We start from the raw sequence: 24,552 nt of genomic DNA, 5'->3' as shown, positions 1-24,552 counted from the left end.
CGCAACCCGGAGTCCACCATGCAGAGATGACAAACTGCTGCTTGGTAATGGCGGACGTTATATAGCGGTACAATAGAGGAACACACGGGGTTAACTCCTAGTGTGTACAGAGGCGGACTCTTACCTCACAGAAACGCCCGACCTCCAAACACAAATGCCGCAGCCTGTTTATGCTCACAGAGCTCGGCAATGTGAGCACTGGTGTATAGACACAGGACTCTACCCCTGAGACACTGGGTTAGAGTCCCTCTAGTCACACTAGTGCTTGGCACCGCAACAGTGGTGCCAAGAAGAAACAAATTAAAAAGCTAAAGCGCACTATGTGCAAACTGCACCACTCTGGCGGACACCACTAACCACCCAGAACAATGGAGGAAAGCGCTAGACTGGCACACGGCGTCGCACTGGTGGATGCAGCCCCTTAATTATTTATTTATATAGCGCTAACATATTCTGCAGGGCTTTACAGTTTGCAAACATCATCATCACTGTCTCCGATGGGGCTCACAATCTAAATTCCCTATCAGTATGTCTTTGGAATGTGGGAGGAAACCGGAGTGCCTGGAGGAAACCCACGCAAACATGGGGAGAACATACAAACTCCTTGCAGATGTTGTCCTTGGTGGGATTTGAACCCAGGACCCCAGCGCTGCAACGCTAACCACTGAGCCACCCGTACCTTAATGCGGTACTGAAGGTACCCAGCTCTGGATGGCACATGGCGCTGACTGAGGTGCTGAGATGTGGAAGCACTGTGGCGCAGACCAAGCCACTAGTAGGCGCTGACTCTAACTCTATAGCCCTATACCATACGTATCCAAGGGAGGGGAGTCATAATGAGTCAGTCACCAGATACATGCATCCATCATCACGCACACAGCATACAATAAGAGTCTATACTAGCGCATGATCGAGCAGCCATGCGGCTCTTTTATAGCGGCGTCCTTCCGGGACCTTCCCAGTAGTGGACCAATCCGAGCAGGAATGGGACCTGCGCATGTGACCTCCGGCCTCCAATGAGAGGTCGTCCCACAGGCATGTTCAGCACCCAAAAGACAGGACTTAGTCCCAGAAGCGTCTACTTGCTGCTGACTCAAGGATGGAGTCATAGCAGAGCCAGAAGAAGCAACCAGATGCCTAGAATCAGCCTGGACAAGACACCTGAACCGACGTCTTTGCTGAGCAGGAATCTCTGCAGCTGCAGAGGAATGGGAGACTGCAAAGGACATGGCTCGAGATTGCCCCTGTGCAGTGGGGGAAACTCAACATCTAACACCCCCACATCCGATCACTGGCTCGCTCGTTATCTGCACCTCAAAAAAAAATTCTAGAATTTGACCTTTTCTTACTTTCGACTCTACAAAAACTCATTCATTCTCGTCTGGACTATCGTAACTCTACTAATCGGTCTCCCTCTTACCAAACTCTCCCCTCTCAAGTCTGTCTTGAATGCTGCATCCAGGATCATATTCCTCACCAATCGTTATACCCAAGGCTCTACCTTGTGACAATCGTTATCCATCCATCTCCATAATTTCAGTATAAACTTATTACCATCACCCACAAAGCACTCCATGGTTCAGCACACAATCTAGCAAAGTCCTTGTGTGGTCTGAGGCACAGCAGGTACAATCTAGTAATGTCCTCACGTGTGGTCTGAGGCACAATCTAGTATCGTCCTCACAGTGCTGAAAGAGGAAGCAATCATGTCTGTCTTTCATCATCTTATTCAATAGTAAATACTATTTAAGTCTCAGAGCCGCCATACCAGCTGTGAGGCATGGCGCCTGAAGGAGAGGACTGGATCCACCGGAGGATTCTTCAGTCCAACAATGAAGTTTATGGCTTCTAGAAGTACATTGTAATTTGAACACTGCAGCGTTTCACAATTAAACTTATGATGAAGTGAGACAGACCACCTGCAGTTTAGTCATCATGAATATTTAAATTACAAGTTTTTCACAATACGAAAAAAATGCTAATTTTAACCTAGTTACATAGGTTTCTTAAAGGGAACCTGTCTCCAGGTTTTCCCCATATATAGTACTACCAGTACCAATATGCCCTTATGTACAGCACTCTAGAATGGTATTTGTCCCTAAGCCAATGTGCATAATGTAAATACCTTCTTATACTCACCTACGGGGCGGTCCGGTGTTATGGATGTCACTGGTCTTCATCTGTTGCAGTCCTCCTTCCCGTGGATGATGCGTCCTACGTGATCCACACAACCTCCCCCTTCAAGCTTCTGTGCAGGAACACGTCTCTGCCCTGCTGCACACAAAGTACTGCACAGCGCAGAAAGAAGTTCACCTGCACTGGAGCGCGATGGAAGACACTGTGTGGATGACACTGTGTGGATGACACTGTGCGGTGACATAGAACACGTCATCGAATCAAAGAAAGAAGGATGGTGATAGAAGAGGAGGCACCGGATTAAGACTAGCGAAGCCCATTGGATGGGACTGTCCCGTAGGCAAGTTTAATATACATTTTGTTTTTTTTTTTAACGCTATGCAGATTGGCATTCTAGAATGTTGTATGTATAAAGGCATTCAGACAGGGGTCATGCTTTAGAAAATGCTGTATACAAGGGTATACAGGTAGTGGTCGTACTATATATACACAGCATTCTAGAATGCTGTATATAAGGGCATACAGGTAATGGTCGTACTTGGGGACCAATGAGGGGGGATTAAAAACAGAAACAATGATTGAATACCCTTTATTAAATAAACGAACAGCAATAGTGCATGAATATATAGGGTACTTTACTTGTTAAACATAGGGCCGCATGGCGCATGTAGTGCGCTAAAAAACGCTGTGAAACCAGCCTAAGCTTGTTATAGTACCTTACATGTGTTACACAGATACATCATGGGCCCTGTGCATGAAATGAAAGGCTAAAATACAACGTGGAGACTTAAATCAGAGCAAGGTTTTATTTACATTCAGAACTGGTTTAAGAGGAACAAATTACCATTTCACACAGAAATCTCAGACTTTTACTTATAGAAATATTGGATAAGTGACATTTTAACATTATATATAGAAACATTTTTAATTTTATAAAAGTGCATTTTTTTTGCATTGAAAACTTTGTGCCTTTGTTTGTGTCATTTTATGCATTTCTTATGTATTGTAAAACTGTAATATCCTGTTGGTGCATGTGGGCAGGACTGTTGGTAGGGTCTATGACTCGGCCCCCCAAGGCCTGCCTGCGATGTTTGAGCTTTCGGTGTCCCGGATCAGAGATCATAATACTTGCTTTGAATAGTGAAGAAAACAGCCAACGCTGAGAAATATCCAAGGTGGGAATGCCCCGTCATGCCGAAGAGAGTCTTCTACATCCAGGCCTAGCAGACCAGCACTGATGGGTTCGTGGATGCCAGGAGGGGGCTGCCCTGAAGGAAGGTTTCCTGGCAGGTTGGAAGTTGTCCTGTCGGTTGCTTTTTTTTTGGACGGAACATTTCCGAAACCAAAAATGGTCCGTGCATCCATTGGGAGATGGGAGTTCAGTCCTCTGTTGCAGAAGCAAGGTACAGGGTGTGCCATGTATATGGATACACCTAAATAAAATGGGAATGGTTGGTGATAACTTCCTGGTTGTGGCACATTAGTATATGGGAGGGGGGAAAACTTTTAAAGATGGGTGGTGACCATGGCAGTCATTTTGAAGTCATCCATTTTGGATCCAACTTTTTCTAGACTGGAGGCTAGATTTCTTAAAACTAGGGTTGCAGGAGCCTCTGAAAAATGTGGAGGCCGCATAAATAGGAAGGTTTCCCCAGGAGACGTCCATATTGCTCAGGGGAAAACTAGGACATTATTTGTCCTGCCCCTTTTTTTTTTTAATGGAGCCCCCTCACTGCCTGATAGGATATACCTGAACTGTGGAGACCTGTGTGTCGTAACCAGTGCCTCCCCCCCTCCAATCCCATAATGAAACACAATCCTAGGTGGTTTGAACAGGTCAGTCACAGTTTATTACCGTATTTTTCGCTTTATAAGACGCTCCGGATTATAAGACGCACCCCAAATTTTGAGGAGAAAAATAGGAAAAAACGTTTTTTAATAAAATGGTGGTGCCTCTTATAATCCAGGCGTCTTATTGCTTACTGGGGGTGGTGGCTGCGGTGAAGCGGGGTCCCAGGGTCGCTACTGGAGGAGGCAAGAGTTGGGTGATACTGCAGGCCGCAGGAAAGGATGAGAGGGTGCTCCGATGTGCAGCGCGCTGCCAGGGGGGCTCGAGCTGCTACCAGGGGGGCTCGTGCTGCTACCAGGGATCTTTGCTGCTACCAGGGGGGCTCGAGCTGCTACCAGGGATTTTTGCTGCTACCAGGGGGGCTTGTGCTGCTACCGGGGGGGCTGTACTGCTGCCAGGGGGGTCGGTGCAGCAGCCCGGGGCTCTGCAGACATTTGCCGGGTGTAGGCCGCAGGGGTGTCCGTCGGCGCTGTGGGTGTCTCCGGGTGCCCAGCCGTGTCTCCGGTTCCCATCCTGGGGTTCTGCCGACATTTTGCGACAGGCCAGAGCCCCGGGGCTCCCTCTCGGTTCCCTCTGTATTGGCTCCGGCAATATGGTGAGCTCGGGACTGAGATCTCGAGATGAGATCTCAGCGCTGAAATCTCATCTCTCGAGATCCCCATCAGCGCATGCGCCGCCCCCCATATTGCCGGAGCCAATACAGAGGAAACCGAGAGGGAGCCCCGGGCTTCTGGCCTGTCGCAAAATGTGGGCAGAGCCCCGGGATGGGAACCGGAGACACCGCTGGGCACTCGGAGACACCCACAGCGCCGGACACACCCCTGCGGCCTACACCCGGTAAGGTATATCCTCTTTGTAAGACGCACCCCCATTTCCCCCCCAAGTTTGGGGGAAAAAAAGTGCGTCTTACAAAGCGGAAAATACGGTACATAATCAGAGAAAGGCAATTACACTTTGTAACGGGCGGCTTGCGCCGATATCCTGTCCACGATTGACAGGCTAGTTGGCCCAACGAGCGGTTACGAACCTTTGCCCTCCTCCGCTTCTACCGCCACAGAGGATCCTGTGTATAACCTACACGGGACTCCGACCCCCCACCCATCAGCGTTAGGGCCTGTTCAACCCCATCCTGTAAATCATACAGAAAAATATTGAGGCCAACGTCCGTCAGGTGAACTCCGTCTGGTCTTAATAGTCTCGTGTTAGCTGGTGGTGACGGATAACGATACCGCCTCTTCCTGTCAAAAATTTTCCCATCCGGGAGTTGAATTTCCTCGTGCGCTCTATGGCTTTTTTTTTTTTTATCTCTTGCGCCACGCCAGACAGCCCGTGGTATCATCTCTGACCACACTAGAATCATATTTGTGAATAAACAGGTGAACCATTCTATATCCATTGTCATCCATTTATACAAGTCCACCACCATTTGCTTGCCAAGATGATTGCCACCCGCGTGTGACACCATTATCACCGGGCGCTTTGCCCTCCTTGAAATGTCAACCATCTCTTTGAACACCTGTTTCCATTGGAGGCCTCTGATACCCCTCCAGTTAACCTCTAGGCCCGGGAGGCCAAGATTCCTTCCTCCCGGACGCAGTTTGGCCCTTTTTTCCGCCCAATAGACATACGAATATCCTACAACCCAAACTTCAACTCCTGTAAGAAATAACATATGTTAATTCAGCAAATCAGGTCTTATGTATCTGGCGCAGCATGCTGATTTCCAATGACCCATTCTCTGCACCTCGGGCCTCTGACACTCCTGCCCTAGCTGCTTCTGTGGCTGCCCCGATTCAGACCGAATGTGTCCCGTACTCTTTTGGATTTGGGCCTTTTGTTTCCAAGCATAGCTTGAAAATTGCTTGGAATTGGTACTTGGTCAGAGGGGAGCCGTTTGTATGAGTGGAGAAAAATCTACTTGCGTGTTTTATTACGACGTATCTTTTGAAAATCTTTAGCGGGCAAACTGGGCCATTTGATGCGTTAACCAGAACCCATGAGCCCCTACCAGTGGGATCGCACTGGGATTTCCTCACCCGAATGCGCAGAGCGTCACTGCATATAACTGTGTCCTCATTAATTAAGCCACCTTTCGACGTGTCTTTTTGACCGTGGTAGTAATTCGCTAATGGGCAGTGCTCCAAAAAAGGCGATCGCAAAAGCTGCAGATATCAGACCCCCCCTATCAGACCCCCATGAAAAAAGCATCACAATAACATACAATGCATCGAGGTGCCCTGATGAGAATACGCTCGAAAACAGCTACATAAATTATAAAACTGGCACAAAAATGGGCAAAGTGGGCACCAAAGAGCATTAATGAAAGGGTTAAATGACTTTGGGCCACTGATATCACACTACAGACATCTAGAACAGGGAGCTCCACATCTCCAGCCTGGCCCAAATGGGTTCTGGGTAAACAGCCGATTTCCACAGACTTGAATAAGTAACCAATGTTTTTAAGGGGTTAAATAACTTTGGACCACTGATCTCACAATAAGGCTATGTGCACACACTGCGGTTTTTGCCCAGCGGAACCGCAGCAGTTCCGCAGACATGTTACAGTACCATGTAACCCTATGGGTTTTTAAAACCGCAGTGCTCACGCTGCGTTTCTTTTTTCTGCAGCATGTCTATTGTTTCTGCGGATTCACACCTTTAACATAGTAGAGGTGTGAAACTGCAGGCCACTTTACCTGCGGTTCCGCGGGAGAAAACCCACAGGTGAAACCGCAGCGTGTGCACATAGCCTAAGAATACACAGTTGAGTATTCTTAGTGTGAGATCAGTATCCCAAAGTCACTTAACCCCTTAAAAACATCAGTTACTTATTCAAATGGCCAAAATCGACTGCCTACTATGATGCCAGTTCTGATGACCAGAACCCATTTGGGCCAGGCTGGAGGGACCTGGGTTTGATGCGAGGCATCACTTTGTGTGTATTCTTAGTGTGAAATCAGTGGCCCAAAGTCATTTAACCCCTTAAAGGGAATCTGCCACCTCATTTTCGGCCTACGAGCTGCTGCCACCACTATCAGGGGCTTATCTACAGCATTCTGTAATGTTGTAGATAAGCCCCCCCCCCCTCCCCCGCCAATGTAACCTGAAAGATAAGAAAAAGGAGTTATATTATACTCACCCCGGCGCCTCCTATCTTCTAGTGATGACGTCCTCCTTCTTACTTCATGATGCGCTCTTGCGCAGGCGTACTTTACTCTGCCCTCAACGGGGCAGATTAAGTACTGCAGTGCACAGGCGCCGGACCTCTCTGACCTTTCCCAGCGCCTGTGCACTGTAGTGCTCTGCCCTCAACAGGGCAGATAAAAGTATGCCTGCACAGGAGCCATGGCATAAGAAGGACATCATCGCTAGAAGATGGGAGGCGTCGGACCGGACCGCAACACCCATCGGACCCCCGGGTGAGTATAATCTCTCACTTTTCTTATCTTTCAGGTTACATTGGGGGCTTATCTACAGCATTACAGAATACTGTAAATAAGTGATGGCAGGGGCCGCAGCTTATAGGCCAAAAAGGAGGCGACAGATTCAAGTCTGTGAAAACTGGCTGTTTGCTCACTTTGATGCCCAGAACCCATTTGGGCCAGGCTGGAGGGTCCTGGTTTTGATGTGGGGCTCCCTGTTCTATATGTCTGCAGCGTGATATCAGTGGCCCAAACTCATCTAACCCTTTCATTAAAACCCTTCGGGGGCCCATTTTTGTGCCAGTTTTATAGGTTTTGTAGCCGTTTTTGAGTGTAGTGTCATCAGGGCTCCTCACTGCATTGTATGTTGCTATTATTATGATTATTTTTCTTTGTTAAACCTATAAAAAAAAAAAAAAAATCAGAAAAGAAAAAATTGCTGAATAGAAAACTGGACCAATAGGACACCAACTTCAGCCTCGTGCCCCAAATCCCACTAGATGGCCCCAAGTACCAGGCCCCCTCACCCAATAACCTAAGAAGACGCCAACCCGTTAATTACTTAACCCTCCTGTTTGTCACTGAGGATGCTGAGCTCTCAGTTCGCTCCCTGCAGCTGAGAGAAATGTTTAATGGCCGCTTCTCTTCCTGTTCCCGCCTTTACTAAGACAGAACACGCCCCCTCCCCGTATGCCACGCCCCAGGAAATGACATCATACCCGGAAGCGGACCATGCAGTCTAGCGTCTACCGTGTTATCATGGGAACGCCGCTCACTTCCGGGTCGTGTGTGGTGGGCGGGGCCTCGAGGTGACGGTGACCGCTGCGTGTGGTCGCTATGGCCGGACTGGTGGATTTTAAAAATGAGGAGGAAGTGAAGGAGTTTCTGGACAACCTGGGCACGGAGTATTACTACCAGTGCCACCGGGAGGAGGACGCGGACGGTGAGAGCCGCGCGCACAGTGCGCATGTGCGGGAGGGGGAGGGGTGTAATTCCTCAGGAGCAGAGTCACCTCTCTCTGATCAGTAGTCAGTGCACTACAAGTCTCAGCATGCAGCGGTAGTGTCACAGCCAGTGTAGACTATATGTAACACTGTGTAAACTGACCCTGTTCTGTCCTGATGGTTTGTTACAATGTGTCAGCGAAGGTAAGGACCTGCACACATCATATGATGGTTAGTATTCACTTAAAGGGATTGTCCAATCCGGGGCATCCCCTTGTTAATTGGTCCCAGGGTGAAGGGCAGCAAAAAAAAAAAAAAGCTTCCTTTCTGTGAAACCACGTGAGCGCTGCAGCCGATCAGTAGCTGCTGATCAGCTGCGTCATTCATATTTCTGAGTTGGGGGAAAAAAAACAAAACTTTTTCTGCAAAAATAAAACTGTTCCGGTTGCTGTTGATTGGCTGCAGTGGTCATGAGGTCTCAGAGGATTTAAATAAACTTTTATTTAGCACCCTGGCGCCATTGATAAGGGCCTGTGCAGTACAGAACGGGTTTGTGTGCATCCATATTGTACAAAAATGGGAATAAACACGTGTTCACGTATTTACATGGGGCTGCCGTCCTGGTTCTATACTGTCTGGCCGTTCTCGCCTTATATTCATGCGTTTCCTTCTTCCTTTCTCAGGATGTCATCGGTTAGCTGAGTATTTAGAGAACATCAAAAAAAACTTTGAAGCTACGGCCAAAGTGCTGACGTTCAACTGCGAGCAGAACGGTCACAGCGAGAGCTGCTACAAACTGGGAGCTTATCACATAATGGGGAAAGGTACGTACTGTACACCGCACTCACCCAGTGGAGGGGTCACAGTATGTCACAAAAGTGAGTACACCCCTCACATTTTTTGTAAATATTGTCTTATATCTTTTCATGGGATAGCACTGAAGATCTGACACTATGATGCAATGTAAAGTCGTGAGTGTGCAACTTGTATCACAGTTTAAATTTGGTGCCCTCTAACTCAACACACAGCCATTAACATCTAAACCGCTGGCAACAAAAGTGAGTACACCTGTGGAGATAAGGTGGCTGTGAGTGTTAGCTCTCGTCCGCTGGCCCGAGACCACATGAATCAGGGCTCTTCTCACTGAACGCCCGCTTTACTTTTATCGTGGGCATAATACTACTCGGTCAGCACAGGATTAGGGTAAAACAGTGTGACAATACTTTATTGAACCACCAAGCAAATAACACATAGAACAGTCCCAACAAAATACCCAAAATGTTGCACATTAGAGTCTCACCCTTCCACTGACTTGCCAGGATTAGAGCACTCGCGACTCTGGGGCTTCCAGGGCCGACAACCCCCACCAGTGGCTCCCCGCTTTTGGCTGGCACCTATAGAAAGGACATAACGACAAGCTTAGGAAGTTGACAGTCCATTGAGGCACGTAGCTATTTGATCAGATGGTGCCAACCTGGGGTCTCTGAATTTCTCCACGGAGCCAGGTGACCGGATGGTCCCAAACTGGTTTCTCCAAACGTATCCATGGGGTCAGGTGACCGGATCGAGCAGATCTGTGATTTTCCAGATGAGGCCGTGGTCCCCTAAGCTGATATCCTGAAGAAAATAATATCTGCCATGTTATCCAGGTAGATTGTTCCTTTATGGAGTCAGGGTATCCTGGCTGTTCTGTCATATCACTTTGATCATTCTTGCAGAATGATAGAAATCCCTTTTTATACCCACATCTGTGGCTCAGGTCATCATCCACAGGTCAGAGAGGAGGTCGGATGAGTTTAGCTCTCAGTGTAGTTGCACACTGTCAGTAAACACCGTGGTTTGGACTCAGCGTCCAGATGTTACAGCATAGTGGATAGGATTTCAAGAAATCCCCTGTCCACTATGAGTCTAGAGACGCACACAGCTTACCTGTGGAGATGGACATGCGGTGCGTCTTTCCAGACTGCAGCATGCCTATTTATCTTGCAGAGACGCGAGCCTTCACCATGAATTGGATGCTGTGAGTCCACACGGTTCAGTGAACACATGTGGGATTCACCTGCGTTCAATAGCCAGCAGCGCTTTGAGCTGCATCCAAAGCGCTGCCAATCACTGAATGTCTGCACATACCCTCATTGTTTGAGTATTTAATTAGTCTGATCTGAGCTATTAGATGGGTATGACATGGGGTCATTAGAGGGTCCTAATTTGCCCTTCCTTCCTTTAACCCCTTCAAGGCACTGCCCTTTTTCGTTTTTTACGTTTGTTTTTCGCTCCCCCTTCTATTTTTCTGTCAATTTGGCCATGTTAGGGCTTGTTTTTTTTTGTGGGACGAGTTGTACCTTTAAAAGACACCGTTGGTTTTACCATATTGTGTACTCAAAAATGGGAAAAAAATTCTAAGTGCGGTGAAATTGTAAAAAAAATTTTTTTTTTTTACCATGTTCACCAACTGCTAAAACTGACCTGCCATTATGATTCTCCAGGTCATTACAAGTTCATAGACACCAAACATGTCTAGGTTCTTTTTTATTTAAGTAATGAAAAAAATCCAAAGTTTGTTAAATAAAAAATTGCGCCATTTTACGAGACCTGTGGCATCTCCATTTTTCGTGATCTCGGGTTGGGTAAGGGTTTATTTTTTGCGTGCTGAGCTGACGTTTTTATTGATACCATTTTGGTGCAGATGCGCTCTTTTGATTGCCCGTTATTGCACTGTCGCTGTGACCAAAAAAAACGTAATTCTGGCATTTTTACTTTTTTTTTTTTTTTTTTTTTCCTGCTATGCTGTTTAGCGATAAGATTAATCCTTTTTTTTTTTTTTTTTATTGATCGGGCGATTCTGAACGCGGCGATACCAAATATGTGTGTTTTTATTTTTTTGTTTTATTTTGAATGGGGCGAAAAGGGGATGATTTAATCTTTTATATTTTTTTAAAAATATTTTTAAACTTTTTTTTTTTTAACTTTTGAGCTTCAATAGTCTTCATGGGAGATTAGATGCTGCTGTAACTCGATTGGATCTGTGTTACACACAGGCAATGATCAGATCACCTGTATGTAGTAGAATTGCTGACTTGCTATGAGGGCCGACCACTGGGCGGCGCTCACAGCAAGCCGGCAGGGACAACCATAGAGGTCTCCAGGAGACCTTTTGGTTGTCATGCCAACTCATCGTTGACCCACGATCACATCTGGGGTCACCAGTGGGAGGATTTCCGGCCCGATGTAAGGAAGCGTGCGTTAAATGCAGCTGTCAGTTTTACAGCGGCATTTAACTAGTTAATAGGCTTGGGTGGATCGCGATTCCACCCGCTGTTATTCCAGTCACATATCAGCTGTTGAAAACAGCTGACATATCCCGATAAAGATGTAGGCTCAGCGCCGGAGCCCACATCAAATGGAGGGGAGTGACCTCCGCCGTACATTTACAGCAGAGATCTTAAGGGCTTAAAGTGCTTCTGTGGATTCTGAAGCACTTCAGTAGGTCAGTAGTGAGCTCCAACCAGCTGTATATAAGCACTGTTGATTTTTGCACACCCATATTTTTTCTATTTGTGTTGTGCTGCCCATCACTATACGCTGTAGCGGCTTGAGATTTCCACTGACACATGGGGTCATAATTCATTTTTGTTCATTCATTCATTTTATTGCCCTAAATTTAAGGCACTGTCTTTTTTTTTTTTTTTAATGCATTTCACTAAAAGCTAGGTTTTATTTTATTGTTCCCTCTTTGCTGTGTTACACTAAATCTCCATTTGCGAGATCTGACACCTCTTTTACTAAATACCGTAGGTTTCATATATTGTGTCACCAACTTACAAAAAAAAGGAGGCAATAATGAGCGCATATTAAAAACAAAATGTGGCAATAAACGTTAAAGGGGTTTTCCTTTAGGAAAAACACATTTTACTTTCAGGCATGGATGGTTTTAAAATAATAGGAGGCATACTTGCCTTTTTTTAGTGTCACCTCTTCCCTCTCTATTCCAGATTCAGCGCAGGTCGCTCTGGAGGTTTGTGTCGGCTCTGGATGTAGTGTCGGCTCCATTTGGAAGCAACAGGAACGCTACAGCAGTCCGGTAACTAGAAGAGCTCATCATCCAATGCGTCTCTGATAACATACTCTTCTAGTTAACTGGTCGCTGCAGTGGTCCTGTTACTTGGGAATGGAGCAAACACAACTTTCCAGGGAGAATTGCAAGGCTTAAAAGTCTCCTCACTTTGGCATGTCACTCTCTGCAAGGAGAAACCTTATTACTTTCAGAGGCAAAGGAGACAACTGAGCATCCTCCACAGCATCCGAAGAGGCAAGGGGAGTATATTAAAGCCATTTATGCCTTTTAAAAGAAAAAATACTGTCTCGGACCAGCCTTTTGAAGGGCGTGCACCTCCTAATGGATTTGGGTCATCTTTCTCCAGTGTGTGTAGGAAATGTTAAGTCTTGAAGGATCAGCCCCTATTTATTTTAATTTTATTCCAAGAGTTTTGAAGAAGTTTCCCATTCTTCGGTTACCCTGGGATCCGGGGGTCCCTAGTTTGGACGTGTAGGACTTCTACTTCTGTGGGGTAATGACTCCCTTACTGAAACTGCCAGGAGGAAAGCTATTTATACAGATAGATCATTATTCATAGGGGTCAGGCTATGAACATGCCGGCCATGCCCAGAGAATGGCACCCCAGATATGTAAAATCACACCGTAGTTGGGTTTTGATTTTTTTTTTTAACCCCCTACAGTTGGGTATTTGTTTTTAGCAATTGTGTCTTAGTGTAATTCCAGTCTCTTCCATTATAATGTGTGCTGTTTCTGTTTTTTCAGGAGGAGTTCCAATCGATCTAAAAACTGCCTATAACTGCTTTCTAAAATCCTGTGATAAGGGAGGAAAGAAATCTGCTGATTCCTGCCATAACGTGGGGCTCTTGGCACAAGATGGACGCGTAAATGATGAGAAACCTGATCTTCACGTAGCCAGGGATTATTATACAAAGGCTTGCGATGGCAAATTTGCACCAAGTTGCTTCAACCTAAGTACCATGTACTTGGAAGGATCGCCTGGCTTCACCAAGGATATGAAGCGGGCTCTGCACTTTTCTGAGAAGGCCTGTGAGCTGGGACACATATGGGCTTGTGCCAATGCCAGCCGAATGTACAAACTTGGTGATGGGGTAAACAGAGATGATGCCAAGGCTGAAAAGTTAAAAAATCGTGCTAAGGACCTTCACCAAAAGCAAAGGGAAGCCAAAGAAATTACCTTTGGGGTGTAAAGGACAGCGGAACAGGAACGATTTTTAGCTACTCTGCAAGATATTGGTATTTTCCACTGATATGGATCCTAGCATATAATAAAACAATAATTTCACCAAACGTAACACTTATGTGTTTCCTTCTCATATGTTCATCAGGTAGACAAAGGTATGAAATGAGGATCCACCCTGGCTGTTTTTACATTGCTGCGCACATGTCCTAAAGGGGTTGTCCAAGCTCAAGTGTCTATATGTGTATACCAGGAATCAAAGGCTGGTGACAATCAATTTCTTGGTTTGGATGACCTAATGTTTTGCCTCGAATTTCAAAGATGTGAGAAGTAAAAATATTATGGTGTGGATCGATAGTTTATGGTTTATAAATGCTATGGTGGAGGACACATGAGATGTTTTCTGACTTTATATTGAAGTGGATTCTGATTTTGCTCACGTCACCAGTTCAGAGGGCGTTCTCTGCGCTGTGGAAAAGCTGGACACTACAACCAGTTTGGGTTTACATTATTGATTCTCTAGCAAGAAATGTGACACTCGAGGCCCTCAGGCCGAATCTGGGGCGTCACGTCATTTTCATGTGACCCACGAGATGAGGACACAGGAGGATTGGCTCCCCACTTACCCTGTATGGATAGCTGATCGGAGCTATGCAGAATTGTGCACTGGAGCTCAAAATCTAAGATGGCACTCGCCCCCTGTGTTGGCGTCCGCTACTAAGTATTAGCAGTGTGGTATGTCAACACAAGCAGTGCTTAGCAGAGGAGGAGGTAGACATCTTTGGAATCCGAGCGAACGCAGTCAACACCAGCGTTTTTGTGTGGTTCCATCTTTGAATCAGAGGCGAGACATAATTTAGCATAGGAAGCAATCCATCTTGGACTCTGAGCTCTGACATTGCGCTATTGGCCTCCCCGCTGCCCGGGCGCAGGGCTCTTGGCCTCCCCGCTGCCCGGGCGCAGGGCTCTTGGCCCCCCCCGCTGCCCGGGCGCAGGGCTCTTGGCCCCCCCCCGCTGCCCGGGCGCAGGGCTCTTGGCCCCCCCCCCGCTGCCCGGGCGCAGGGCTCTTGGCCTCCCCGCTACCCGGGCGCAGGGCTCTTGGCCTCCCCGCTGCCCGGGCGCAGGGCTCTTGGCCTCCTCGCTGCCCAGGGACATCTCCCTTTTAGCCCATGACTAGTCCGGGCACTGCAGTCCATGCTCATATTGTGTTACACATATGTCCTCTTGAGCCTTTACAATTACAAGCAGCCCTTTAAGGCATCCTTAATGCTGATGTGGCTCTTGGTGAAAATGAGTATGACACTGCCTATGCTATGTTTCCAAGTACCATAAATGCTGATTTTTCTTTCATCTGCAATATTTTGGGAGGCAGAAAATCCGCTGTGTTTAACGGTTCAAGCAAAATGCCCACTTCCTTTTTTTTTTTTTTTGTGCTAAATTGCAAAGTTTCTGCACTGAGAAGAAACACGTGAAATAAAAGCTACATGCAATCCGTACGAAAAACCAAATAAAGAGCAAGTTGATTATTGTGAATTTTGGTGTGTAAAAATGGCAGCATTTCTGCATCTGGGACATATAGGATTATGTGAATAAAGCCCCTTTTTTTTTCTTTTCTTCTTGGCCAGACCACTAGGGGGCGCACATACACAATATAATGGAAACCATCTTAATTAGAATAAAAATAAAATGTGAAAAACTGAACATACGTCCGTTTTTTGTAACAGAGCACTGGCAGAGAGGGTTGTTATATATATATTTTTTTTTTTTTTTATAGTTTGGATTCTGCACTAATATTAAACCAGAATGTAGAAAAGAGGCCGAAGAATGTAGGTGAGAAACCCTTATCTTGTATGTTATGTTCGAAGATTACAGTTAGTTATAGCTAAAATTAATGAACTGTAATTACCAAACTCTAGTCACAGAGTAACAAAAACATATAATCCTGCAAAAACATGACTACAGATGTTTGTCCCCAAAGGCGGATGTCAATGATCCCACAGGTATCCAGCAGAGAATTGTCAGGCTGCAGAGTGTATCACAGCGGTAAGGTAGAAAGCTTTATCTCGGGCTCTGGTCACTTTGCCATTGGCAATTCCATCATATTTGACAGCAAGAAAAGTGCGGTAGACATCAAAATTCTTGCAATCAAAAGGAACCCTGATGAATCCTACTGCATGCTATGGACATCCAACATTTGACTGGTCTGCCCATCATTTAGCCTATTTTGGCCATAATAACCAAACTTATTTTATTCATGCTTTCATTTTAGTAACTTATTTAATCTTTTTGGTGAAGCAAAATCAAGAAAAAATTGTCATTTTGCCCTTGTGATATATACGGTATATAATATAGATTATAATTTTATGAAATTTACCGTACGGGTTATTGAAATGGTTATATAGTAAGGGTTATTAAGGCAGTACCAGGTATTCTCTTTTTTCCTCTTCGCCACGACAGCACCCACTGAGAGAGGGGATCCGCCCCAGGAACAGGAAACCTACAGAGAGATAAATGGGGCGGTCCCCCTCGCTCCCTCAGTTTGGTTTCCTGTTCCTAGGAAGGAACCCGCAGAAGAGGATACCTGGTCTGGTAGCCGCCTGCCTGCATAATATGAGCAGCAGGGGCCCCAGGTCCGGAGGCAGCGTCGGGCGGAGAGGGGTATCCCCCCCCCCCCCCCAGAGCTGGCGTAATGCAGGTGAGGCTGGAGGCGAAAGTGGTGCCAAAGCTCACTGGGGTGATGGCTATACCCCCCTCCCCCCCCGGGGTTGGACGCATTACGAACGCCATCGGGCGTACTGAGGCCGGCGCCCCCCCCCGTGGCAGAAGGGCTTGTGCGGCGTGTGCTGAGCGGCGCTGCTGGAGTCATACCTGGACAGGAGAGGAGTCCGTGCGTGGAAAGGGGGCGCAGACGCGCGATGCGCCGGCCGCATCACTATTTGCGGTGACCCAGTGCAGGAGAGGCAACCCGGAAGTGGAGGAGGACTTCCGGGTTCAGGCTGAAGGCAGAGACCGCGGGACAACGCCCGCGCATGCGCAGTAGGGGCTGAAAAAAAAAAAAAAAAAAAGAGGAGCAGCTATAGCAAAGGCTTTAAAAGGAAGCCACAGACACAGCGCCAGTGCGCAGTCATGTCGTCCTTAGATGACTCAGCTTCACTCCCATTAGGTCAGCCAGTGGTATCCCCACTTGGTAGTCGACAGAGCAGTGCTACGAGAAGATCCAATAGCACCAGAAGAAGTGGCAGCTCTAGGAAGGAATCCATTGGGCCTTCCAGACAAGATGAGCCGGTAGAGAAGAAACGTAAGGAAAGGAAGTCGTCCCATGCCTCGCCTCAGCCTGGGTCCCGGACACCGCAGCCGGTAGTTGCTGACTAAATTCACGGGTGAGTGTTTTTTGGTCAGGTTAGATAATTGATGGCCTTCTCTTTCTGGTCCATACCCCTTTTAGGCTAAAAGAACAGAGAAGGCGAAACATAGAGAGTGTGCCTTATGTTCGCAGCCCCTCCCGGATGGCCACCCAAAGAGATTATGCCAATCATGCGTTGAGGAGGCCTTGCAGGAGGAATCCTCACGAAAGAAGGAGGATATCCGGGCAATGATAAGAGAGGAACTACGGGCCTTAGGCGGTTCCAGTAGTCTAGGGGGTCACTCCTCCATGAGAGAAATATGTTCACCTAAAGGAGGAGTCTCGCTGGCGTCCAGGTCACCGTCAGATACCGGAGAACTAGATTCCGATAAGTCCCAGGAATACCTTTCCTCAGAGGACGAGGATCAGACGTGTTTCCCCACGGACAGTGTCAGTAATCTTGTAAAGTCTGTCCGAAATACCATGGGGTTGCCGGAGAGTAAGGACCCCAAGACCCCTCAGGACATTATGTTTGCGGGTATTTCTCGTAAAAAGATCCGAGCATTCCCAGTGGTCTCAGCTGTAAAAGACCTAGTTAAGAGGGAATGGGAGAAACAAGGTCAGAGGACCTTCCTCCCCTTAACGTCAAAGCGTAAGTATCCCTTTGACGATGAGGAGTTAACGGCCTGGTCGAGAGCCCCCAAGGTGGATGCGGCAGTGGCCTCTACCTCCCGTAGATCCTCCTTGCCGGTGGAGGATTCGGGAACTTTGGCTGATTCTTCGGATCGTAAGACCGATACATTCCTCAAAAGATCTTGGGAAGCTTGTACGGCAGCCTTTAAGCCCGCAATAGCAGCCACATGTACGGCAAGATCTATGTTGGTGTGGCTGAACGACTTGGAGGACAATATTAAAAATGGAGTAGCTAGGAGTAGGCTTCTTTCCTCTATGCCCCTCATTAAAGGAGCAGCGACTTTCCTCTCCGACTCCTCCGCGGATTCTCTCCGGTTGTCGGCTAGAGCGGCAGGACTGACCAATGCAGGCAGGCGGGCCTTATGGTTGAAGGGGTGGAAAGGAGACACACAAACAAAAACTAGATTGTGTGCTATACCCTGCCAGGGTAAGTACCTGTTTGGTACAGAGCTGGATGAGATTTTGACAAAAGCGGGGGAGAGGAAAAAGGGGTTCCCTAACCCGTATGTTCCGTTCAACAGGAGGGCCTACAGGAAGCCGCCGTTCGGTAAAAAGAAAGACTTTAGACCTCAGGACCGCTGGGGAAATAAGGACCCCAAGCAAAGAGGCAACCTATTCGGGAAACGTCCCTTCAGAGGAGACAGATCCCGATAAAACCGTTATACCTGTAGGTGGCAGGCTATTAAGATTCAGCCGCCAATGGATGAAGGTGACATCAAACCCGTGGGCCCTAAGTATTGTATCATCAGGCCTAAAATTAGAATTCGTTCGGTATCCACCGAACTCCTTCTTATTGACTTCTATGAAGTCCCGTTCTCAGCAGGAAGCACTGGAGATGGAGATTGCGATACTGCTATCTAAACAGGTTCTAGTGGAGGTCCCAGACGACGAAACAGGGATGGGCTTTTATTCTCCTCTATTCTTAGTCCCAAAACCAGATGGTTCTTACAGGACTATAATAAATTTAAAGAAACTTAATACCTTCCTAAGACTGAGGTCGTTTAAAATGGAGTCGATTAAGTCTGCAATAAAGCTTTTGTTTCCCAGGTGTTATATGGCGGTCTTGGACCTAAAGGACGCCTACTACCATCTCCCCATATATCGAGGGCACCAAAGGTTCCTGCGGGTAGCAGTCTGGTTCAGAGGTCGGATTCGGCATTTCCAGTTTGCGGCAATGCCTTTCGGGCTATCCATGGCTCCTCGGGTATTTACCAAGTTAATGCTGGAAGTAATGTCATATGTAAGGCTGAATGACACCCTAGTTGTCCCTTATTTAGACGACCTACTCATAGTGGGGAATTCTGTTTCACAGTGTGAAGCAAGAATAGCTAGGATTATTTCATCCCTACAAACACTGGGTTGGCTAATTAACTGGGAGAAATCCAGACTGGAGCCAGTGACCTGTCAAAGGTTTTTGGGCCTGCAGGTAGACTCCGTAACTGAGGAGTGCTTTCTGCCAAACGCCAAAGTAATGGCCATGTTTGACAAAGTACAGAATGCTACAGGAAGACCCATGATATCATTGAGACAGGGCATGTCCTTGCTGGGGTCACTAATATCATGCATTCCAGCGGTGCAATGGGCTCAGTTCCACTCTAGAAGACTACAGTGGGCTATTCTGCAGGAGACAGACTGCAGGGGCGGCTGGAAGGGAAGATATCCCTATCGCCCGAGGTGGTTGAATCCCTAAAATGGTGGTTAATTCCTTCCAATCTATCGAAGGGAGTACAGTGGTGGGTGACTCCCTCCAAGATACTCACCACAGATGCCAGCCCCTTAGGTTGGGGAGCCCACCTAGAGGAGCACATGGTACAAGGCTGGTGGCGGGAGAATGAAATAGAGGCCTCCTCTAATGTAAAGGAGCTAACAGCGATTTTTTTTATGCGATATCTCGCTTCCTTCCGCAGTTGAGAGGCGCCCACGTAAGGATCCAGACAGACAATACCACCGCAGTGGCCTATATAAACCGGCAAGGAGGCACGCGGTCAATGCCTCTGATGTCTATCGCGGGAAAGATTCTGGAGATGGCCGAGGTCCATCTTCTCTCCTTGTCAGCGCTCCATATAAGAGGAGTGGACAACTCCCGAGCAGACTATCTCAGTCGCCAGGCCCTATACCAGGGAGAGTGGGTCCTCAGCAGAGACGTGTTCGAAATGATAGCGTCAGAATGGGGCAGACCGGAGATAGACCTATTCGCAACCAGAGCCAACAGGCGCCTAAAAAGGTTCGCTTCTCTCTACAGGTCGGACAACCCAGATATTCTAGATGCCCTCCAAACACCCTGGGCATTCCAACTAGCCTATGCCTTTCCTCCGATGGTGCTACTACCAACAGTAGTCAGGAAAATAAGACAGGAGAGGGCGAGGGTCATCTTCATAGCCCCGTTTTGGCCAAAAAGACCGTGGTTTTCATGGCTGAGAGCCATGTCGGTAACCGACCCGTGGATCCTGCCGCTGCACCAGAATCTTCTCTCGCAGGGACCCTGCTACCATCCACAGGCCAAAGCCCTGCACCTAGCGGCCTGGAATTTGAAAGGGAGCTACTGAGGCAGAAGGGTTTCTCAAGGAACCTAATCAATACCCTGCTACAAAGCAGGAAGGAGTCCACGACAAAAATGTATGCTAAGGTGTGGAGGAAGTTCCTGGCCTTTCACCCAACAAAACTAGCTGGTGAAGTACCCATTACGGCCATTCTAGAGTTTCTACAAAGAGGCCGAGAACTTAGACTCTCAGTAAGCACTCTTAAGGTCCACGTGTCAGCCCTAGGAGCCCTGTTTAACTATAACGTGGCAGCAAATAGATGGGTGACTCGGTTTATCTCGGCCTGTCAACGAGCAGAACCGGTGCATGTGCCTCGACTTCCAGCGTGGAACCTTACTTTAGTTTTGGATGCCTTCACTCAGGCACCATTCGAGCCCATAAGCTCAGCATCAGTAAAGTGCCTCTCATTGAAAACGGCTATGCTGGTGGCCTTAGTATCGGCCAGGAGAGTGAGTGATCTTCATGCTCTGTCAGTAGACCCACCGTTCCTGTCAACAACACGAGACAGTCTCATTTTAAAGACGGACCCGTCCTATCTGCCCAAACGGGCAACTAAATTTCATAGGTCTCAAGAGATATGCCTACCTTCATTCTATGAGAACCCGTCAACACAGGACGAGGAGAAATATCACACCTTAGATGTGAAGAGAGCTGTGCTAGCCTACCTTGATAGGACCAGTCCCTGGAGGCAGAGTAGGTCTCTTTTTGTCTCATTCCAGGGCAGCAGGAAGGGGTCTGCAGTTACATCAGGCACGATATCCAGATGGATTAGAGATGCGATCACAATGGCGTATCTGACAAAAGGAGAAGACCCTCCACTGGGGATTAAGGCGCACTCTACTAGAGCCATATCATCCTCCTGGGCCGAGAGGGCGAACGTCCCAATTGAACAAATATGTAAGGCTGCAACCTGGTCTTCTCCATCTACCTTTTATAGTCACTATAGACTAGATTTGTCCTCTACCGAGGATCTAACTTTTGGTAGATCAGTCCTTAACACGGTGTGCCCGCCCAAGTGATTATCTCTGAAAATCTCTCAGTGGGTGCTGTCGTGGCGAAGAGGAAAAACCGGATTACTTACCGGTAATACTCTTTTGTAGAGTCCACGACAGCACCCGCTCACTTCCCTCCCGTAAGAATTTTTTCACACATGGGTCTCCTTGGTGGTGGAGATTATGATTTAAGTTAGATATGTGATTAAACTTAGTAAGCTTAAAACTGCATAGGGGTAAGATAAATGAATCGCCCAAGCAAAATGACTAAAACATGTATGGCGGTTCCTCCGTTGTTCTCGGTAATACAAACTGAGGGAGCGAGGGGGACCGCCCCATTTATCTCTCTGTAGGTTTCCTGTTCCTGGGGCGGATCCCCTCTCTCAGTGGGTGCTGTCGTGGACTCTACAAAAGAGTATTACCGGTAAGTAATCCGGTTTTTCCCCAAAATTAAGCCATATTTTGCAATGGGGAAAACTGGGATTTTGAAGCCTATAATTTTTTATTTTTTTTTTTTAAACACTAACTTTTATTTTTGTTTACAGTTTATTAGTTCCACAAGAAATCTTTGAATATTGGAAGAAGCCCTGTTATCCTAAGGTGGGCTACAGAAGAAAACATCCACTTTATTCATGGATTATGGATCTGATTGCCACTCTGCTAAAATAGAACCACGTTTGGTCAGTAAAAAAAAAACAAAAAACGTGGGAGTTTCTTCTATTGGCCAGTAAATCACTTGGCTCCTGATGCTGGCACTGGGAGCAGCGGGCAAGTAACTGCAAGTATGCGATTTGCATTCGTGTGGTCACATGCAGACTAGACTGTCTCCGGCCTCGCTCAGTGCAAGTATATTGAGTGAGGCCAGACAAAGTCTAGTTGTCATGTAGCCAGAAGAGTGCAAATCGCATACTTTCAGCTACATAGCCGTCTGCATCGGAGAATCCTCACAGCGTGCCCACTGACTGCAAACTTGTAGCCTAAGGCTGGACAACTCCTTTAAGCTTTTGGTGTGGTTGGCTATCCTTATGAATATGGAGTCTTATTGGCAATGCTGCTTTCGAAAAACATGGAAATTTGCTCTTTCCCGGGAGGAAAGAAAATGACCTTTCTGGTGTCACCTATTGGAATTACTGTCATGTCTTCTGGTTCTGGTGATCGTAGTTAATTTCCTACAGCGGTAAATTCAGCACAGTTCAATAGAATAAGATCCCTCAGCGCCTAGATGTCAAGGAGCAGATGATCCCGCAGGGCAATATCATGGGGTTTAATCAGTCCAGACCCATGTTTTTATTTTTCCCATCAGTGTGTGATCCGTGTGTCCTTTTTCTCACCAGCCTGTGATCCATGTATCTGTTTTACACATCAATGTGTCCCGTTTTTCCAGGGCTGTGGAGTCGGTAAGCCTCTGACTCCTGACTCCTCAGTTCCCATGACTCCGACTCCACCAAAATGGGCTCCGGACTCCATGATTCCGACTCCATAACCCTGCGTTTTTCCCATCAGTGTGTCACCTGTCTGTCCGTGCTCTAGTTATGTTGTTTTCTGTCCTTTTTTAATGTTTTAAGGCTAGTTTCACACTAGTGTTTCTGCCGTCTGCGCACGGCCGCTGATAAGCGCCGCCCCCTCCTGACATCACCGCCTATTATCGCACATGGCCGCATGCGATCTGCGCACCCTATCTTTAATATAGGGTGCGCAGACTGTGAGCTGACCGTGTGCTAGTAGGATTTTTGAGTGTGCTGCGCACTTTTGAAGGTGCGCCAAAATGCAACATGCTGCGTTCGGCGCGCACTCAAAAATCCTACTAGCGCACAGTCTGCGCACCCTCTATTAAAGATAGGGTGCGCAGATCGCATGCGGCCATGTGCGATAATAGGCGGTGATGTCAGGAGGGGGCGCGGCAGGGGGCGGGACTTATCGGCGGCCGTGCGCAGACGGCAGAAACGCTAGTGTAAAACTAGCCTAACTGTTATAAAATAAAAAAAATGCCAAAAAATAATTGTAAGAAAAGGTTGTTGATGAGATGAGAGAACCCAAACTGAAAAGTGCGGGGTTCGTACCGGACAGTTAGTGTCCTGTGCTAAACGCCAAACACAGACTTATCCCAGGGGTCTGCTGCAGAGGGATTTTCTTTTTTTTTTCTTTTTGTAGCAGATAAAGTTCAGGTCTCCATTGTTTTCAATGGCTTTCTGATCTAAGTTTGGCTGCAATTCTGGTACTCAAACCGAACTTTGGACTAAAGGTCAGGTACCAAAACCCGAACTTCCACGGGTCCGCTCATCCATACTGTTGATGTGTATTGCAAACGTTTAAAAATGGCAAAAAACTAAGCTGACGTAATCTTATACTCGATCTGACACCATCTGACAAGGAACGAATGTCATGTATGGGTCATAATAAGATGAGCGCAGTGTCCCCGGGTCTGTGTAGACTCTCGGAGAACTGTGCCTGCACAACACAACTCTTTAAAGGGAACCTGTCGACGTGATTTTACTAATGGAACTAGTGGTGTGGCCAGACTGACCTACAGGAGAGCCGGAGAATCCTCCGGTGGGCCGCTGTGCAGGAATGGGTCATCACCCTCTTATAGGAGTAGTACTCGGCACAATACACTTGATTCACTATGTACAGACAAAGGCGGCATCTCTTTTGTTCAATAATCAACCCAAGTCACATGCATGTAGCTGAAAAGTGGGGGAGTTGATGTTACTGGTGGGCCCTTAGCAACTCTAGTCTGACACCGGGTATGGGTGTAGAAGTCTGGGCAAAATATTAAAAATGATACCTGATTTGTATTAATGCAATGTGTTAGGGCTGAGAAAATTGGCTTTAAAGTGCACTGGGAGCGTGTCTATGCAATCACAGTGAATTCACCCGCCCCCAGTGCACTTCCAGGCTATTTAACATATGTCTTTAAACTTTAATTTCTCAGCGCTGGCACATCAGATTACTGCAAATCAGGTATCATTTTCATTATTGTTCTACCATTAGATTTAGAAGTAAAATCATACTGACTGATTCCCTATAAATATTCCCAAGATCTAACGTACGTGTACAGCGTGTGACGGCCGTGGGTGTATGGAGTGGGCTCAGGAGTGTTATACCGCCGGTATTCGCCTCTAACAGAAAAGACTGTTAACCCCATACATGTCATTGCCAACCACTCACATCAACTTTTAAGGAGAGTGATCGCACCCCTGTGACATGGTCTCAGGATGGTGATAAGTTCTCATGGCAGCTAGGGGCCGGCTGAAGCCCCCATGGCTTTTTTTGTTGGTCCTCTTTGCTTTGTATTGCCCTAAAGAATTATGTTGTTGGGTCATTTTTACTTTCAAACGAATGCCATGAAACAAAACCAAAAAGATGGCCAAAATATAT

The 24,552-nt window shown here is 47.1% G+C and overlaps 2 protein-coding genes across 2 annotated transcripts; both read left to right on the top strand.

Annotated features, from left to right (window-relative positions):
* The first annotated feature begins 8,114 nt into the window (after positions 1-8,114).
* COA7 (cytochrome c oxidase assembly factor 7) lies at positions 8,115-13,721 on the top strand. Its single transcript, XM_073563694.1, has 3 exons — positions 8,115-8,350; positions 9,035-9,175; positions 13,171-13,721. The coding sequence occupies exons 1-3, from the start codon at positions 8,245-8,247 to the stop codon at positions 13,614-13,616; spliced, it is 693 nt and encodes a 230-aa protein (XP_073419795.1). The 5' UTR covers positions 8,115-8,244; the 3' UTR covers positions 13,617-13,721.
* Positions 13,722-16,396: 2,675 nt separating this feature from the next.
* LOC141076292 (uncharacterized) lies at positions 16,397-19,145 on the top strand. Its single transcript, XM_073563693.1, has 2 exons — positions 16,397-16,963; positions 17,052-19,145. Exons 1-2 carry the CDS (start codon positions 16,733-16,735, stop codon positions 18,294-18,296), a joined length of 1,476 nt encoding a protein of 491 aa, XP_073419794.1. The 5' UTR covers positions 16,397-16,732; the 3' UTR covers positions 18,297-19,145.
* Positions 19,146-24,552: the final 5,407 nt, after the last annotated feature.

Source organism: Dendrobates tinctorius, unplaced genomic scaffold (genome assembly GCF_039654945.1).
Source record: "Dendrobates tinctorius isolate UK_male_01 unplaced genomic scaffold, ASM3965494v1 ptg000396l, whole genome shotgun sequence".
Classification (NCBI taxonomy): domain Eukaryota; kingdom Metazoa; phylum Chordata; class Amphibia; order Anura; family Dendrobatidae; genus Dendrobates; species Dendrobates tinctorius.
The sequence above is the reverse complement of the archived record's forward strand: the minus strand, read 5'-3'. Positions and strand labels throughout refer to the sequence as shown.

Coding starts and splice junctions, on each gene's coding strand:
- LOC141076292 (XM_073563693.1), top strand. CDS start 16,733: ATGTCGTCCTTAGATGACTCAGCTTCACTCCCATTAGGTCAGCCAGTG. Junction 16,964..17,051: donor GGTCCCGGACACCGCAGCCG/GTAGTTGCTGAC, acceptor TACCCCTTTTAG/GCTAAAAGAACAGAGAAGGC.
- COA7 (XM_073563694.1), top strand. CDS start 8,245: ATGGCCGGACTGGTGGATTTTAAAAATGAGGAGGAAGTGAAGGAGTTT. Junction 8,351..9,034: donor CCGGGAGGAGGACGCGGACG/GTGAGAGCCGCG, acceptor TTCCTTTCTCAG/GATGTCATCGGTTAGCTGAG. Junction 9,176..13,170: donor TTATCACATAATGGGGAAAG/GTACGTACTGTA, acceptor CTGTTTTTTCAG/GAGGAGTTCCAATCGATCTA.